Below are 14,464 nucleotides of genomic sequence, written 5' to 3'. Positions count from 1 at the left end.
ATCGTTCCTGCTATTGTTGGGCATGTCCTAATTTAATATAATATTCTGATTTTATTGCTTTATTGAATTTTTTAAAACTCTGTGAGATGAAAAAGAGAAATCTACTACACATCCGGTACATTTCATTAACGAAAAAGTTGCTTATCAATCGCGATCAAGCAATCATTTTTTTTTTTTTGGGAAAGAAGCTGTTAAGGCTATTAAACAAGTGTACGTTTCATTTATCAGCGACCTATTGCGACCTTATGAATTATCGCCATTTCCTTAGCGCCCGGTAACGTTCCGAAATGGCGAATTTGCCCTGAATCGTAGACAAAACTAATTTTCGCAAATGCAAGGTACATATTTGTTATATATTAGAATAAAATGCTTCAGATAGTCAACAGTGTAAGATTTTAATGTTTTTTTTACATATATTTATCTCACTAGAGGTGAGTGAAATATCGGAACGAAAGAATTACCTCGCATGCAATATTTAACACTAAAATCATACATTTTTTGCTGTCTGAAGTCACCTGATGATAATTTAATATTTGTGGAAATATATAAATAATTTTTTCACGTAACCGGCCGCCATTTTGTTTTTTGTAATTTTGACATCAGATTCATATTCAACGGCACGAGAATTATGGGAATACTAATTTTCAAGAGAGTCCCAAAATTTTTGGGGTTACGCTTCCGCCATATTGAATCCGCCATTTTGTTTTTTGTAATTTTGACCTCAGATTTATAATCAGCGACCCGAAAAACCTATGAGCATCAATTTTGAACTAAATTAGAGTACTCCTTCCTATTTTGACCACGTTTCGGCGATTTCCGACCACTGTGCGTCTCTCCGATTACAGTAGACTCCCATATAACGTGACGAAAAAGTTATTTAAAATTATTAGGGGTGGGCAGCTACCCGAAATTCTGGGTCCTTGGTCCTCTCTCGTTTACTTTAGTCTGCTACCGTGAATTTTCTATTCTCAGCCGCAATATTCTCCTTCGAACGCAGACCGGCTGGTTGCGGAGAGCACAGTGTCGCAAATCCGTTCTCGCTGGGGAATCTTCTCGCGTCGGGGGGTTGTTACGCGAGTTGTCCGGCAGCCTTATCGCCGCGTCGTGTCTCCGCGCTTAATCCTTTAATCTCGTCGCTGTGAACCGCGTGAAGCTTGCCGGCAGCAACTCGAACTATTAAAATCATGATGATTTGTTAATATGCTCAATAGGTTGGGAATAATTCACCAGTGTTTTTAAATTTTTCTAATATTTTTAACTTCCCGATTTTATAGGGAAGTTATTGTAATGACCCCGAAAATCGAAAATCGATTTTTTAGCAGATCTTCACGTTTCATGGTCATTGCAGTCATTTTAGACTATTTTCAGCAAAATGTTCGTGTGTGTGTGTGTGCGTATGGCCGTTTCTATGTAATCAAATTTTTCGTTAACGTTTTCAGGAAAAGTAACAACGCGATCAGGATGATGAATGATGCAATCGATGTGCCCCGCTGTAACTTTAGAGCTGATTAGATTTTGGTCCATTTTGGTCAAGTAGTTTTTTAGTTTTTTCGAAAGAAGTTCATTCAACAATGCAATTTATACAAGAAAACGGAAAGTTTCCACCGAAGAAACAAACGTAATTACACAAAAAATTTTTTTTTGTACCTTATGCTAATGTTTCCGCTTACAATAATCGAAAATTATCCCAATGCAAGAGTGATTTAATCATCTCTACTCCCAAGAATACATTTTCAAAGAATATCGATGAAAGTACAAAAAAAAATTTATATTACAATCTTTAAAAAAACAATCAGTTCAAAACGTATTATTAACTGAGATTAAATTGAAAATTAATATAAACTACATGATAATTATTAATAACATTGATGTTGAAAACGGATTGGTTAATGGAGCACACATGCGGAATATTAAAATTGATTACTTTTCAAGAAAATACTAAAATTCCGTCTATATTGTGGTTAGATATTCAATTGGCCAGAGTAGGAGTGAAAGTAAGAACTCGTTATCGTGATTATATGAAAAATGCAAATATTCATCAAAATTTAACACCAATAATAAAAATATCGAATCACGTAAATATGTCGAGTGAGGAAAAATATCAAATCACACGTAGTCAATTTCCAGTGGTTCCTGCTGAAGCGATTACGATTCATAAAAGTCAGGGACAAACATACGAGAAAGTATGTTTGGATTTTAAAAAATCAGAAAGGCGAACTTTACAAATGTTGTATGTAGCACTGAGCAGAGTTTCAAAATTGAGCGGGGTTTACATATTTTGGGACAATTTAAATTAACAGTATCGAAGAAAACCAGGATCAATACTGCAAACCCGGATAATGAGGAGTTGTATCGTTTGCGAAAAACTAATTAAGACAATTTATTTTGCAACATTAGCATGCTATAACAAGGAACCAAGCGAGCAACGAGCATACGATGTTGGTTTAATGCGACGCCATATAGCAAACATTTTGATAAGTAGAAAACTATTGAATTTCCCTGAAAACGTATGATCTTCTTAAAACGTACACTTAATAATGATAATAATATACTGCAACTAACGAATCGGGAAGTTCTTTGTGTGGCTCGTGGAGAGTCACACACCAAATAAAAAAAAAACTAGCAATGCGTACCACTAACCCTTTCGCAAGAGCAGTCCTATCCGCGAGCGAGCAACAATAACCCTCTAGTTACTGTTTTAAATTACTCGTTCTCATGTTTGTCATGAATGCATATAATTCGTTGTCTAATAATGACCCTGAGCCCATAAATAACGTTAAGATAGTGTTTTCCGACCTTTGCGGTCCAAGCACCGTCAACTGGCTAACGCTCTTTCAGTTTGATCAACCCTCTCCGAGGTAAACGAGACGAAAGGCTTTATCGTTCCATTTCGCGAAACTGGAACTTACTCCTTCGCAGTTAGCTTCGATTCGAACGATGCTATTTGCCGTCCCCCATGGCTTACAGGGATGCTACGAGTCGGGCGGCCTAGGGAGCTGTTCCGCTCGAGCGGAAATGGCGGTCTGCCGGCGTGAAAACTACGCCCTCGGTGAACAAAACTGATGGGACTAAGGGAAACGGGAAATCTGCATTGTTCCCGGTTATGGGCGCCGCGAGGAAGATCAAATGCCGTTCGGGAAACGGGAGAGATTCCTTTGTGCGTCTCTCGGAGAGGGAAAAAGAGAACGATATCGTGGAGCCGCGATTGGTCGGCCAGGCAAGTACCTCTCGAAGAAAGAAAGGAAGAACTCGTTTAATTGTCCCCGGCTTCGGTTTTTCCGTGCCAGTGGCTCCCGGGATCGAGATTCTCGTTCGATCTTGATCGATCCGGCGCGGCGGTGTGTACGAGTCGTTTATTAACTTTGACGAAACTCGTCCCATAAATCAAGCTGTCCAACTCCGGCGGCGTCGATCGCGATAAATCGTACGAGCCATTGCAAATCCGCGCGCTGAAAGCTGTCGCGAGGCGTTCTACCTGTCCGCCTTAATAAACGACTGTTCCGCCCGGCCGGGTTAATGGGCAGAATTCTTTGAAATCCTCCCTCGACGAGCTACCAGCCCGACTCCTGTTTCATTTTGCCCGACCGTAGCAGGTCGAAGGAGGCCGGAGGAGACCGAAAGAGGTCGCTTCTCTCCTGTGCTTGTCCCTTCGAAGCCTCTGCCCTCGTTCTACTTCCACTCGCACCGTGCTCAAGGTGTCAGGTCGTTCTCTCGCGTGTTCGACTGACAATATTCACGAGGAAAAAAAGTTTCGCTGTCATTCTCCTGGGGTTTTAATTATGAGCCGCTTCAACCCGGCTACACGATTACTGCAGATCACCGCCAGCAACAATTGATGAATGTATAGGGTAAAATGTATAATATTCAAATGTTCTCGGCGCAACGGTTCGATCAGTTTATAGGAAAAAAGCAAAATTTGCACGTTAGTTTGGAACTTTCAACGTTTCGATCTTCATTCAGATCATTTTCAAGAAAGTAGAAAAACTGCGCCTGAAAAATATATCTTCACAATGTAAAACTGGAAACTTTAAAATATCTGCGTAACCAGAATGTAAAAATGTAACAAGATACTGCAATCATTTACTTACATTGCTTTCATGTGCATTTCACTGCATGTGCATTGCATTTCATTATCTTGCGATCGATATTTCAAACAACATGTATAGGGTAAAGTGGCCAAATATGAACCACTTTTTGTTGGTTATTTTTTGATTATTCTAGAATGCTCTTTTTCGTCCGAAAAATTACCAGCTCTAGATGCATTTCCTCCGTATAAGATTCTGCGGTCAAGTTTATTAAAAAATTAATACAGTTTGGGAAAAATATTCTTTTTGTGGTGTATCACTTGCAGGTTCCAGCGAAAGGGGTTCTTAATATGGTACACCTTGAGTCCCTAATATGCAGTGTGGCCAGATTCATGTTGAAACCAACATCTTTTCCCCCTCCGGGCTCTCCACCTTATCCCCTTCCACTATCCTATTCCACCGTTCAGTCCCTATCGCGCACGCGCAACGTGTCTTCCATTCGCCTCACTCTGCCTCACTCTATTCTCGTCGCGCAACGTGTCACATATTACTCTGGTCATCAGAGAGGGGGTACTAGTATTCCCCCCGATTCCTTTTCGATTACCCCTGTCTGGACACACTGCTAATATGACACCTAGTGCCACATTCGGCACCCACACCAAGAATGTCAATATATAGCTATACCCATATTAGGGAACCCTTGGTAGTGCCATATTGGGAACTCCACGTGGACTGATAATACTAGCTACTGACAAAGAGAAAACGAATCTCAGCCCAAACCAACAGTCGGGAAACATTAATATAAATAAACTGAAACTCCAGATATGTTCAAACATTCCAAAATCACTTACCTTACTCGGAAAAGATACAATCGAAAATCTAACCACAGAAATATTCAACACGTGCAGACACAACTATGGCGGAGGATCGATACTATAATCTATAGAATGGTGCGATCGCACTGGGCATTGTTGAGTAAACATGGTAAACTATTGTTTGAGGATTTTCTCATCAGAGTGCAACTTCTCCTTTACGAGATATAAGGTAGTGCCATAATAGGCGACTATACCATATTTGGGCACTTTACCCTACGATGCATCGGAGAGGAAACGACCTTTTCGAAATTGTATCAATATAATTCATACAATGTATCAAAACATTGTATCAATACAATCAGTACGACTTATGATTTCGCGAGAAAAAGAAGATGAGAAGGAGAAGGCCTACGGAAGGACTCCCGAGCTCGAAAATGTCAGGCTCCAGGAGAGGCTGGCTCGTCCAGGTAAGTCGACGAGGCGCTAAAAATACGCGGACCCGAGGCCGCACGGTCGCGTAGATTTTCTGCGAGATCGATATATCCCCGAATGGCACCAGGCCAGATGTATTACGGAGCTCGATCGCTCCGCCGGAGGCGGAATAAATGTCAACCGGCGAAAATACCACCGGCGATTTTCTCGCACGCCTCGCGGTAATTACCGCGATTATAGGGAGCCACGATTGCCAAGTTGTCCGCCGCTTCCGCGTCCCGGGGACCAGCGTGGTTATAAAGCGCGAAATAATTCAGCGGTTCGACTATTTTTAAAAACAAGAGAGTGCCCGTCCGACGTCAAGCAGGCTCGCCGCGACATGACGTTCGGTCGATCAATTTTTCACGAGGCGCGGAGTGGATTCGCAGCAGGAACAGGTGTCCGCGAAGAAGCCGCACGAATGGGGTTCCGACGGCGTTCCAACAGGAACTGCAGAGATGCGAACAAGCAAGCGAGCGAGAGGCTGATGAAAGCAGGAGCAATAATTGGCTGGGCGAAACAACGGCGTCGAGCAGAGATGGGCAGATTCGTATTCGTAAATTCGAATCCGAATTTGATTCACAGCACCTTAACGTGTCAATCCGAATACGAATACATTCGTATTCAAAAGTGTGAATTCGAATAGATTCATATTTGCAAGTGTGAATCCGAATACGAAATTTGGATTCACACCTATGAATCCAAATCATTTCGGATTCACATCTATGAATACGAATCCATTTGGATTCACACTTGGATTCACTGAAAAATTCAATTCAAAAGGCCAATTTTGGGTGTTAGCGAATTTTCGGATGTATATTTATTGGTGTCAAACTAAGTAATTGACCCGAAAATGAATTTCCTACTATTTGGAGCCCCAAGTCGAATGCGACTGGTCCCAGGTTTGAGGAGTCCATAAATAGTTAAAAATCGTGATTTTATGGTCATAAACGCTAAAAATATCTGCTAATTTTTCGTAACAAATTTGTATTATGAACAAGTTTATCAACCTTTCAACCAAGTTAGCGTTTTTATTATTTACTGGTGAGTTTACTAACCAAATGTTTCACGAAAAACAGAAAAAGCGGAAAGGAAAGCTAGATGTCACAAAATTTTGCGTTGCTTTTTATTTTGTGTTTGTTTCTTTTATTTATTTATTTTTTTATTTTTACTTGAATTTATTTGAATTGAATTATTTGAATTTGAATTTTATAATAAACTTATTCAACAGATACAGCCTTATGATCTCATTTAGACCCTACGAAAGCCTCTATATTAAATTAAATGACCATCTTATTCAACTTCCAACCTTTGAACGTTCGCCGAATTACAAAAACGTATAAATATTACCGTATAAATCATACGGTAAAATAAAAAATAAATAAAAAAAAACAAACACAAAATAAAAAGCAACGCAAAATTTTGTGATATCTAGCTTTCCTTTGCGCATTTTCTGTTTTTCGTGAAACATTTGGTTAGTAAACTCACCAGTAAATAATAAAAACGCTAACTTGGTTGAAAGGTTGATAAACTTGTTCATAATACAAATTTGTTACGAAAAATTAGCAGATATTTTTAGCGTTTATGACCATAAAATCACGATTTTTAACTATTTATGGACTCCTCAAACCTGGGACCAGTCGCATTCGACTTGGGGCTCCAAATAGTAGGAAATTCATTTTCGGGTCAATTACTTAGTTTGACACCAATAAATATACATCCGAAAATTCGCTAACACCCAAAATTGGCCTTTTCAATTGAATTTTTCAGTGAATCCAAGTGTGAATCCAAATGGATTCGTATTCATAGATGTGAATCCGAAATGATTTGGATTCATAGGTGTGAATCCAAATTTCGTATTCGGATTCACACTTGCAAATATGAATATCTATTCGAATTCACACTTTTGAATACGAATGTATTCGTATTCGGATTGACACGTTAAGGTGCTGTGAATCAAATTCGGATTCGAATTTACGAATACGAATCTACCCATCTCTGGCGTCGAGCCTGTTTGTCGAGGACATTACGCGTTCCAGTTCTCGATTAATTATGGCATCGTTTCTGCCCGCGATCCCATTTTCCAGCCGCCAACCTACCCGCTCTGTGGCAACAGAGAGAGAGAGAGAGAGAGAGAGAAGGAGAGAGAGGAATTATTGCGCGCGCGGCCGAAGGGCGAACCGTGTCAACGCGCGGTAATTCGCGGGCTAGAGTTACCCGGAATGCTCGTTAGCCATGGAACCGCCTCCATCCTAACGGTAGCATAAACTATAGGTGACGGGCTTTGTCATCGGCCGCGCTGTCACCGCCATCGCTAAATCACGACAGCCTGTGAGCCATTTCGCGGATGCCTAACGCGAAAACTTGCCCCTGCTCCACGGGAAACTTCTTCCTCGAAGTTTCAAAGCCCGGTGAATTGCATGCAGCCGAATATTGCAAAATCATTGCTCGGAAACGTAAAAGAACGACTTTTGAAGCAAACAGCGCGCTAGATTGATCTTTTATCTAGCGATTTTGACTAATAAAAACCCCCGTCTTTGCATTATCGAGAAATCAGAACGCATTTCCCTGATCCTAGCAATTCTCGCGTACGTATACGTGGTCTAGCGGTGTGCGAGTGTTCACGCGCGACCGTCATCTGCTAGGAGACGGCCCCCTTAACTACAGTTTTTGTGAACGAACATTAATGTTTTCCGCTTCGATGTTGATGGACATTTAGGAAGCAATACGAATTTATTAGAAATCGATATGAGAAAGTCGATTCTTTCGTGAAGTGTCACTAAATTTCTCGATCCAGCCCACTGTGCGGCGACTCAATGAGCAGCGAGTGGCACAGAAGATAGCAGCCACCGCGAAGGGCGCAGAGGTGGAAATGTCGAACGCGACAGGACGCCCTTCTGCCGAGCATTGATAAGCGATGGGTCGGCGCGCAGACCATCGAGATTTATGACGCGGGCACACATTTGTTTATTTATAGCGCTCCGGTGTTGTTTCGCGTCCGCCGATAAACGGCTGCCGGAGGCCACTAAATTCGCTTCTGCGCGAACAAACTTCGGATAACTCGCCCTCGAGTCGTTGGAAAATTCGTTTTCGAGGCCTCGCAGGACCGAAGGAGCCTCCTTGTTCTCCTCGTCGAGGCGATTGCTCGCTCGGATGATCCACGATCGACTTGTACTACTTGGCCGAGCACCGGTGTTGTACTTGTACTGGGTCTGGTTCGATCGATCGTCGATTTGTACTACTTGGACAAGCAGCAATTTACTCGTACCACTCGGCCGATCTTTCGGTCGATTTACGTTGCTTGTCCGAGCATTCTCCGACTGGCATTTCGTGACTCCGGATCGTCGATCAACGACTTCGTTGCCCACGCTGTAGATCCGAATATCCCACCTCTGTCCGACTGTTTTGTTTCCGGCTCGATTATTACGAGACGAACGGGTGCGATGAAAATGAAAATTATAATTATACCTCTGTTGGCATTTTTTTTTTTTCTATCAATGTGTTTGTACACGTTGCATCAGAGCCAATTTTTGATTAGGCATGCTTAATGTTACAGGGCGTCCTGCTGAAATGAGATCAGCAGGATATCTCGGATTACGTTGTCGTTATCAAAAAAGTGTCCCTACAAAAGTTGTTTTGGTACGACGGGCTACATTACTTAGTATTGATTGTTTTCTTGCGGGTGGAGTGATGGAGGACATTCCAAGGTCACCTTGATCTTTTTTTTAATGGAACGTCCTATTTTTTATGTCATAGATCGATAGAGTATCAAATTGAAGTCGTTTGGTGCGTTCGTAAAAAAGTTGTTCTGATTTAAAAGTGTGCGGAATCAGTTATATGCTCCTTAGGGTGGTTTTGTAGTGGAGCAGTGAGGTGAGCTGTGCGGTGAAAAAGAAAAACAAAGAAAATACATACAGGGTGCGCCGTCTGTAGGTACCATATGTTAAACGCTAAAACAATTGTTATTCGTAAACATTCCGGAGAATATTCTAGCGTATTTGACAGCTCATTTCATACCATTATTCACCATGAATAACTTAACACCAGCACAATGACTCTCCTCAGAAGATTGTTCCCGAATCGCTTAATCTCGAAAAATGGCGATTACAATTGGCCTCCACGTTCGCCGGATTTGACGCCTCCAGACTGCTCCAGACTTTTTTCTGTGGGGATATTTAAAGTCAAAAGTTTATGTTGGCGCGCCGCGGTCCCTCCAGGAGCTGAAAGATGCAATCCGTAAGGAAATAACGGAAATAATGCCCGAAACGTTGCAAAAAGTTATGGGAAATGCCCAGAAACGAGCATTTCTTTGCGTCGTTCATAAAGGTGATTACTTGCCCGACGTTGTATTTAAAAAATGAATTTTTTGTATTGGTATAAACCAAAGTAAATAAATATCGCAAACCGAACTCGATTTAATTACGTTTTCACTATTTTATAAGCATTTAACATATGGTACCTACAAATGGCGCAGCCTGTATATACTTTTTCATTAGCGTGTGTCGAAATGTTGTCACGAATGTTGGTTTCTTTTCACCGGGCAGCTATCATCGATGCTCGCAGCTCCACTATAAGTCCAGCCTTACTGTAATTATAAGATTTCACCAAAAAGTCAGGTGGCTTTATGGTAATTTCGGGCAGTGTATGCAGGAGGCGCCGGAATTTTACAGGTGACCGGACACCGTTGGTTTATGCATGGTCACGAGCACGAGTCAAGACGCAATCACGATACCGGTTCTTTTTCCCCGAGTCCCACGCACCCCCTGTCGTATGGGGCTGAACGTGATTTTCTGGTTAAGCGGTAACGAGCCACGAAAATGGCTCGTCAGTATGCGCCGCCGCGTTTTTCCCACGTCGTGCGCCGGCTACGAATCCGGGACTCGCGAGAGGATGTTTTCAAATATTTCCGAAACGAACGAGAGAATCCCGCTCGCAGAGCCGCCTCTGAATTTTTCATGTTTCCCCCTGACTGGCCGGATCCTCGATACGTTCAAGGGCGCGGCAGCCTTTTCGCAGTTTGCCGGCTGAAGTTTGTGTGCAGTGCGTCACATAATATTCGTTCTAATTTATTAAATTGTAATTTACACTGCGCCACTGAACATGCCGGACTTCGTTCGCATCCCTGTGGGAATCTCGTCGAGTTCGAAAAAAGAACAGGTTTCCGAGAAACCCGACGAGTCGAGAGAACTCTCTCGCAAACTGTTTTCGTTGAATTCGAAAAGCTGCGGGAATAATTTGCGGAAGTTCCCGCGGAATTCTTCCAGGAAGCCTGCACGTACGTGTGCGGGCGCGTCGACTCTTCCGCGAAACAAGATTACAAAGGTTAAACAGAGACACACACAGAGAGAGAGAGAGAGAGAAAGCTCGGGAGCTTTCGGTGCGAGATTTTTCAAAGGACGGCCAGACTGTGGGCCTGTCACGTCGCGCGAGAGGTTAGGCAACGTTTGTGAATGATAATTAGGGGCATCCACCCGCCGGCACGCCGTTAGTCGGCAGAAAGCTATCCGAATTGCCGGGACGACGCACAGAAGCTTCGGCTTCAGCTTTCTGAAGCCGAGGATGAGCTCCCGAGCCCCGCGATTGTTCTCCCGCACAGTCGTATTGTCCCTGTGAGAGCCGGCAAATGCAAAGCGGCCCGTTAATTACGTTACGCTTTACCTTCGGCCCCCCGGGCTAATTACGTAATCACAAAGGAAAGATTTTTTGCCTGCGCCCGTTGCTTCGAATTACGATCGCGCCTCGTTCGAAGCTGTATCTTTCCCGAACCGTGTTTCCCCATGCACGAGCTAATTTCTCGACGGGGGTGGCTTTCGGATCAACGTCGATTACGCGAACGGTTCTATCTCGTCGCCTTCATGAATTTAAAGGAGCTCCTGGGCCGTGTCGCCCGGATGCTTTTTCAGGGCACAGGCCGACGCGAACGTTCGCGGAAGCGATCGGACAATATTCAGGAATTCCATTAGCTCGGGAGGACATAAGCGTCGTTCTCGCTCGGGCCATCTCTCGCCGAGTGTACACTGCATTATTCATACGCGCGAACCTACCGACCGGACTATCCTTGCTTCGCGACTGATTATCCCCGATGTTTTTCGTCGTTGCATAATCCTCGATCCTCCCGTCCCATTCTTCAACTCTCGTTCGCCCTTAATGGAAACGATAATCTCTTGATTTCTACTTGGACGATCTAGGGTCGGTTTATCGTAGCCGGTCCGGGCCAGCCGGACAAAACCGCACTACCCTGGTCTTGTATAATGTATTCCCCAAAAAGCTAAAATACTGGATACAAAACCAGGGTAATAACATTGTCCAACAAATTTCAACTTTTTTTAATGATTTCAATATACTGTTGGGCCCTTCTTATAGAGTTTTTTGCGCTGATTCCGAATCTGTCCTTAATTTTTCTCCTATACGCACAGTTTTTGAAAAAAAAAACATATTTTTCAACTTTAAACAAATATTGTGATGTTATTATAAAAGATATTGAATTGTTCTTTACAGCAAAAGATTCTGTAGACACTCCCGAATACAGTGATATCCAATATTAATACATTATGATTGTTTAAACATGTTTAAACAATGATTAAAGACGAAGAGACACTACTTTTGCACCAATTTATTTATTTATTTTTCCATTGGCACCTTGGCGCAGTTTGGCGCAAGAGAGATATCGTCTTTCAAACTTCATTAACGTTGCTCTTTTCAAAAACTGTGCGTATAGGAGAAAAATTAAGGACGGATTCGGAATCAGCGCAAAAAACTCTATAAGAAGGACCCAACAGTATATTGAAATCAAATTTGGTGTTGAACAGTGTTATTAATATAGTATCCAGTATTCTCCAAACAAATAAAATACCGGATACGAAACCGGGGTAGGGACTGGCTAAGATATATGTATAAACCGACCTTTATGTGTCGATGGGTTTATCCATTGGATGCGCCCTAGCCCACAGACGTTTCACGTCAGAAGTGTAACGTTCTGCCTCGTTCTGCTTCCAGGAAAAATGAAGCTGGACCTGATGGACCGGGAGAAGGGCCTGGAGCTCTTCGGGAAGTTCATCCGCACGAAGAACGTGGAAAGTCTCCAGGGCGACCAGAGCAAGTCTGGGCCCGAGCCACTGCACCCGACCGACTCAAAGCAGAAACTACAGGTAAGAGAGAGAGAGAGAGGGAGAGATCTGGGAATTTAATCAACCGAAACCCGGCCTCTCGCAGTTATGGTCTTAGTCCCTTATCGGGCGAGCTCTATTCGAGGATAGATTCGACGATCCGCGGGGTGCGGAGAAGGACTGGCTAAAAATAGCCGGGTTGAAATCACGTCGCCGGTAAATTCAAACCGCCCCCGCAACCCCGTCACGACCCCATATATCCTCGTCGCCGCGTTCAACCCGGAGCCCGTCTATTCTCGCCTCTCCCGTCCGAATCCTCCGAGGAAAGGAACCTCTCTCCCAGCCACTCCGTGGATTCCGCCTTCTTCCCGTATCGATCCCGGCTATTTTTAACGGGATTTTTCAACAGCCTCTACACGCCCGCGAGAAACTCGCGTACGTTCCGGGCTTCGCCGATCAATCTTCGCGGCGTCGCGGTCTAATGGAAAATACATTTCCCTCGCCTTGTCTCAAATTCGCACCCCTTTCCCTCTCCCCTCGGTCCATCACCACAATCCCTCTGAATATTCCTCGCTCCTGTTTAATTATTTTATTTTGGACTCCTACTTATTTTCTAATGGAAAATACATTCTCCTTGGCTGGTTTCAAATTCGCACCCCTTTCCCTCTCCCCTCGGTCCCCCACCATAATCCCTCTGAATAGTCCCCGCTCCTGTTTAATTATTTTCGTTTTGACTCCTACTTATTTTCTAATGGAAAATACATTCTCCTTGGCTGGTTTCAAATTCGCACCCCTTTCCCTCTCCCCTCGGTCCCTCGGTCCCTCACCATAATCCCTCTGAATATTCCTCGCTCCTGTTTAATTATTTTATTTTGGACTCCTACTTATTTTCTAATGGAAAATACATTCTCCTTGGCTGGTTTCAAATTCGCACCCCTTTCCCTCTCCCCTCGGTCCCTCACCATAAACCCTCTGAATAGTCCCCGCTCCTGTTTAATTATTTTCGTTTTGACTCCTACTTATTTTCTAATGGAAAATACATTCTCCTTGGCTGGTTTCAAATTCGCACCCCTTTCCCTCTCCCCTCGGTCCCTCACCATAATCCCTCTGAATAATCCCCGCTCCTGTTTAATTATTTTCGTTTTGACTCCTACTTATTTTCTAATGGAAAATACATTCTCCTTGGCTGGTTTCAAATTCGCACCCCTTTCCCTCTCCCCTCGGTCCCTCACCACAATCCCTCTGAATATTCCTCGCTCCTGTTTAATTATTTTCGTTTTGACTCCTACTTATTTTCTAATGGAAAATACATTCTCCTTGGCTGGTTTCAAATTCGCACCCCTTTCCCTCTTCCCTCGGTCCCTCACCATAATCCCTCTGAATATTCCTCGCTCCTGTTTAATTATTTTCGTTTTGACTCCTACTTATTTTCTAATGGAAAATACATTCTCCTTGCCTTGTCTCAAATTCGCACCCCTTTCCCTCTCCCCTCGGTCCCTCACCATAATCCCTCTGAATATTCCTCGCTCCTGTTTAATTATTTTATTTTTGACTCCTACTTATTTTCTAATGGAAAATACATTCTCCTTGGCTGGTTTCAAATTCGCACCCCTTTCCCTCTCCCCTCGGTCCCTCACCATAATCCCTCTGAATAGTCCCCGCTCCTGTTTAATTATTTTATTTTTGACTCCTACTTATTTTCTAATGGAAAATACATTCTCCTTGGCTGGTTTCAAATTCGCACCCCTTTCCCTCTCCCCTCGGTCCCTCACCACAATCCCTCTGAATATTCCTCGCTCCTGTTTAACTATTTTCGTTTTGACTCCTACTTATTTTCTAATGGAAAATACATTCTCCTTGGCTGGTTTCAAATTCGCACCCCTTTCCCTCTCCCCTCGGTCCCCAACCATAATCCCTCTGAATATTCCTCGCTCCTGTTTAATTATTTTCGTTTTGACTCCTACTTATTTTCTAATGGAAAATACATTCTCCTTGGCTGGTTTCAAATTCGCACCCCTTTCCCTCTCCCCTCGGCTCCCCTAAATAT

General features: G+C 43.2%; 1 protein-coding gene across 2 annotated transcripts in view; it reads left to right on the top strand.

Annotated features, from left to right (window-relative positions):
* The window catches only part of LOC143218737 (solute carrier family 7 member 14), a 99,401-nt gene that overhangs the window by 25,090 nt on the left and 59,847 nt on the right, over positions 1 to 14,464 (top strand). For both annotated transcript variants that reach the window (XM_076444141.1, XM_076444140.1), the window contains exon 2: positions 12,308 to 12,459. In XM_076444141.1, coding sequence (XP_076300256.1) covers positions 12,313 to 12,459 — 147 coding nt within the window. In that variant the 5' untranslated portion in view covers positions 12,308 to 12,312. The remainder of the gene's footprint in view (positions 1 to 12,307; positions 12,460 to 14,464) is intronic.

The sequence above is a fragment of the Lasioglossum baleicum genome, chromosome 20, assembly GCF_051020765.1.
Source record: "Lasioglossum baleicum chromosome 20, iyLasBale1, whole genome shotgun sequence".
Classification (NCBI taxonomy): Eukaryota; Metazoa; Arthropoda; class Insecta; order Hymenoptera; family Halictidae; genus Lasioglossum; species Lasioglossum baleicum.
The sequence above is the reverse complement of the archived record's forward strand: the minus strand, read 5'-3'. Positions and strand labels throughout refer to the sequence as shown.